Source organism: Neomonachus schauinslandi, chromosome 15 (assembly GCF_002201575.2).
Source record: "Neomonachus schauinslandi chromosome 15, ASM220157v2, whole genome shotgun sequence".
NCBI lineage: Eukaryota > Metazoa > Chordata > Mammalia > Carnivora > Phocidae > Neomonachus > Neomonachus schauinslandi.
The window spans coordinates 29,085,927-29,090,311 of NC_058417.1; the positions used below are offsets into that span (position 1 = coordinate 29,085,927).

General features: G+C 62.3%; 1 protein-coding gene across 1 annotated transcript; it reads right to left on the reverse strand.

Annotated features, from left to right (window-relative positions):
• Window positions 1-1,357: 1,357 nt before the first annotated feature.
• Window positions 1,358-2,376, reverse strand: NOG (noggin). The gene is given in 2 exon segments (XM_021704444.2): window positions 1,358-2,088; window positions 2,090-2,376. Coding segments are annotated over 2 exon segments (699 nt in total). The 5' UTR covers window positions 2,363-2,376; the 3' UTR covers window positions 1,358-1,662.
• Between the last annotated feature and the right edge of the window lie 2,009 nt (window positions 2,377-4,385).

A 4,385-nucleotide genomic window follows, 5' to 3' on the forward strand; every position in this document is an offset into this window, starting at 1 on the left:
GGCTTTTTAAGGGGTGGGGTGGGGGTGATTTTTTGCACGTCCCTTAAGGGGTAACACGTCTTCTGCCCCTCTCTAACCCAAAAGCTCAAAGATCCCGATTCTGAGAACTCTTCCCTCCCCACCCCTAAACGGAATAGGTGTCCAAAGGGGGGGGCGCACCCCGTTCCCAACTGCAGATCCCTGTGGTGGCGTTTTTCACCCAAATTCAGACCCCTCCGAAATCCTGACCATCAGAGTCTTCCTTAGGTCCTGGGGCACGGAGTGGGGGGGGGGGGGCGAGGAGGCGAGTGTCAAATCACCCAGCTGTCCCCAGCAATTCCAGCTGAGGGCCTGGGATTTTGGGGGCTCAGACCTGCAAGATCCCGGAGCCTGAGTGTTGATTCCAAAGGACTGGATCACTTCAGCTTGCATCACCGCAGCTTCCAGGCGTGCAAAGGGTTAACATGGGCTGGTTATTGATGGGGGGGCGGTGCGAGGCGGGAGGGGTGGCGGGATCTGGGTGGGCGCGCTCTGATCTCCCCCCCCATTCCTCGGGGGTCAAGTTTCAGCGGCACTCCGCCCCCAGGGTAGGTGTGAAAGACACGTGTCCCCATTGTGAAGGGCCTGTCAGGCAGGACAAAGCGGCCGCCCACCCCCCCCCCCACCCCCCCCCCGCCCCTCGGCCCAGCCTGGGGTCAGCTCCAGGGGGCCGGCTGGGTGTCGAGGTCAGGACGGGCCCGAGCTTCGGTGACATAGGGAGAAAAAGCTGGGAGACTGGGCGGAGGCCACGTGATGCTCGAGTGAGGGGTTTGAGAATAACCCGTCCCCCCCAATGAAAAACTGAGCGGTCACCTCCATCACACCAGAAGAGGGGATGAGCCCCTTCTCCCAACAGGCATCGTAAGCACAGCGGCACCCCTACCCGCCCCCTCCAGCCCCCACACCCCCCATCAATCACCAACACAGAGAATCGCAGTGTCGAGCGCAGTCGATTTTAGTGGTTTTCTTTAATCCTGCTCTGCACTTCTTTCTCATTTACTACACGGGATATTATAAAGAATAAATAGCAGATACTCTTAATTTACAATGATTAGTCATTCCATTTGTTCTCTATATTTACAATAACTGTAAAATAACATTGAACTCTATAGCTTCTTCGAGGTCCAAGGAAAACCAAAACACTTTCCGAAGAATGGAAAATAGCTTTTTAAAAGTCCTTCTACAAAAGTTCTCCCCTCTCTTTGTACTTTAAGAAAAAATAACTTTTCCCCCCTGCTTCGCCATGCGAAGGGCACTGGAATATAAATAGCAGGTTAACATTATTAGCGACAACCAGAATAAGTCTCTCTTTGCTCTGTTCTTTTTTTTCCTTTTGCTATTTTTTTTTTTAAAAATACAGTAGAAGCCGGTAACTTTTAACGTATAATACTGACCTTTTAATAAGTAAATTAAAACTGGGACCGTATATACACACACATATACATTCCTACACAGTTAAACAGTGCATTACATGAACCAGAAAGCTAGGTCTCTGTAGCCAGAAAAAAAAAAAAAAAAAAAAAAAGGTCATTGAATCCCCCCGCGGGGGGGGGGGGGAACGGGTTGGAGACGGTGCGGGGGGCGGGGGGAGGGCGTCGGTGGGGTTCCATCAATTGTCCGGGTGCGGGAAGGGGACCCCGAGTTCTAGCATGAGCACTTGCACTCGGAAATGATGGGGTACTGGATGGGAATCCAGCCGCAGCGCTGGCCCCCGCGCCGCTGACAGCGCCACCGCAGCACCGTGAGGTGCACGGACTTGGACGGCTTGCACACCATGCCCTCGGGCACGGAGCACGAGCGCTTACTGAAGCAGCTGCCCACCTTCACGTAGCGCGGCCAAAAGCGGCTGCCCAGGTCGTTCCACGCGTACAACACCGGGCAGAAGGTCTGCGACCACAGCCACATCTGTAACTTCCTCCGCAGCTTCTTGCTCAGGCGCTGCTTCTTGCCCGGGGCCAAGCCCTCGGAGAACTCCAGCCCTTTGATCTCGCTCGGCATGGCCCCCGACGGCCGCTGCCGCAGCAGCTGGTCCAGCTCGGCCAGGTCCTCGGCGCCCCCGGCCGCCCCCCCCGCCCCCGCCGGGCCGGTCCTCGGGGGGCGAGGTGGCCATGAAGCCCGGGTCGTAGTGGCCCCCGAGCAGCGAGCGCAACAGCGTCTCGTTCAGATCCTTCTCTTTGGGGTCAAAGATAGGGTCCGGGTGTTCGATGAGGTCCACCAGGGGCAGGTTGTCGCTGGGAGCCGGGCGGATGTGGAGATAGTGCTGGCCTCCGGCCGGTGCCGCCCGCAGCCCCAGGACCACCACCAGGGCGTAGAGGGTGACCCCCAGGCTGGGGCAGCGCTCCATGCCTCCGGCGCGCGCCCGGGGCTGCTGCTTAGTCCCGCGTCCCCGGAGGAGAGCACGCCGAGCCCGCGGCGCCGCCGCGCTCCCCCGTCTCTCCGGAGGCGGCTCACCCGAGGCGGGGCAGGCGCAGGGCCGGCAGCATGAGTCGCCGGGAGAGCCCTTCGCGCAGCGCCGGCTCCCACCGGGGCGTAAAGAAGGCACACAAGTTGGCCGCAACTCCTCTCCCGGGTCTATTCGGGCAGGCGGCCGCGGCGGGGCATCCGAAATTACTCCAGGGCGACGGCGGGCGCGGGGGGCGCCGGCTCCTCGCTGCCTTCCCGGGCCGGCGGCGGTGCAGGGCGCGTGGACGAGCCGCTCTCCCCTCCTCCTCCTCTCGCTGCTCGTCGTCCTGCCGCTCTGTGCAGCGCCGCTGGCCCAGCGGGTCCTAGGGGCACTTCCCTCCGCCTGCTCGGGGCTCCGCGGCCGGCTCTGCCCGGCGGACTCCAGCGGCGGCGGCGGCGGCGGCGTCCGCGCACGTTGGCACCGGTTTGTCTGTCTCGCAGGGTCCAAGCCTTTAAATTTCCTGCACTTTCAGCTCCATCACCATGGAAACCACTGACTCTCTCGGCGTTGCCCCCTCCCCCTTCTTCCCCCCAAACAACAACCCCACCCCCCACTTCTCCACCCCCGAGGAGCTGGAGCGGCACAGGCTCCGGGGGGAAGCCGCCTGCACTCGCCGCGGCGGCGGCCTCGGCAGCGCCCAGGGCTGTGCCCCGCCGGACCCAGATGCCCCGGGAAGCCGACAGTCCGGCTGCCCGCCGGAGCTCACAGGCGGCGGCGGCGGCGGCGGCGGCGGCGGCAGCGGCGGTGGCGGCGGCGGTGGCGCTTGGCAGGTCTCCGCGCAATTTTCTCTCTCCCCCACCACCCACCCCCCTTCTCCTCCTCCTGCAAAATGCACCGCCCCCCTCCTTTCTCCTGGAGCAATGCAACTGGGGCTCTAGGCGCCCCGCCAGGGCCAGTCCTGGGGAAAGCTCGCGGCGGCGCTGGAGCCGGGCTGGAGGGTGCAGGGCCGGTTTTGGGGGGTGCTCGAGGTGGGGCTGTGAGGGTTCTCACTAGCTGGGTGCTTTGCACGGGGAGGGGAGCAGCGGGGAGGTGCTGGGGGCTCGTTTCTCCGTGCAGTCCGGCGCAAGGAATTTCTCCATGTGCATGGAGATTTTTCCTCCGGGCGCGTCTCGCCTTCCTCTCTCCCAAGCTTGGTCTAAGTCCCCTCCCCCCAGCCCGTACACACACACACACACCACAGACACACACCACAGACACACACACACACACAGACACACACAGACACACACACACACACACACACTGAGCAGGAGGAGTCCGAGAGCCGCAGCGTTGCGCAGCGTGATGTAATTCCTAGGAAGCACTCCTGCACGTCTGTTACTCGGGCCCACGAGGGGGGTCCGCTCCTCACCCTCCTCCTCCTCCTTGGCCGGGTCCTGCACCCTGAGTGGCCGAGCTGCAGGGGCGCGTCCGGCTCGCCTGCGGCTCCCCTAGCCTGCCGAGTTCCGCGCGGCTGCTGCTCGGCTCCCTGGGGGCGGCGCGCCCTCTGCTGGCGCCCAGCAAGTCCTGCACCCGGCGCTGGCGGGGGCGGCCCTGCGAGGTGGGTTCCTCTGCTGTCCACCCTGCCCAGCTCAGCTTCTGCTTCTGTGTCCGTGTCATTGTGTGTGCGTGCGTGTGTGCGTGTGTTTGCGTGCGCGCGCTGCTGGGTCTGTTCTGGTTCCGTCTGTTCTCTCCAAGCTCTCCAGGCCCTCCGTGTAAACTTCCTGAGATTCCTCCGGAAGCCCCCAAATGTCATATATATTGCACCTCCTGCTTCCGCTAAGTCGGCCTCAGTGGACAAGAGTGGAGACCTAAAAAAGAAAGGTGAACTGGCAGTAGGGGGCCTGAGTCCTGGCTGGGGTCTGCCCTCATACGTTCACCCCGGACAAGTCACTTTTGTGGCACCATATTCCTCACTTTCTGGTTAGTGACACAGCTGCATTCC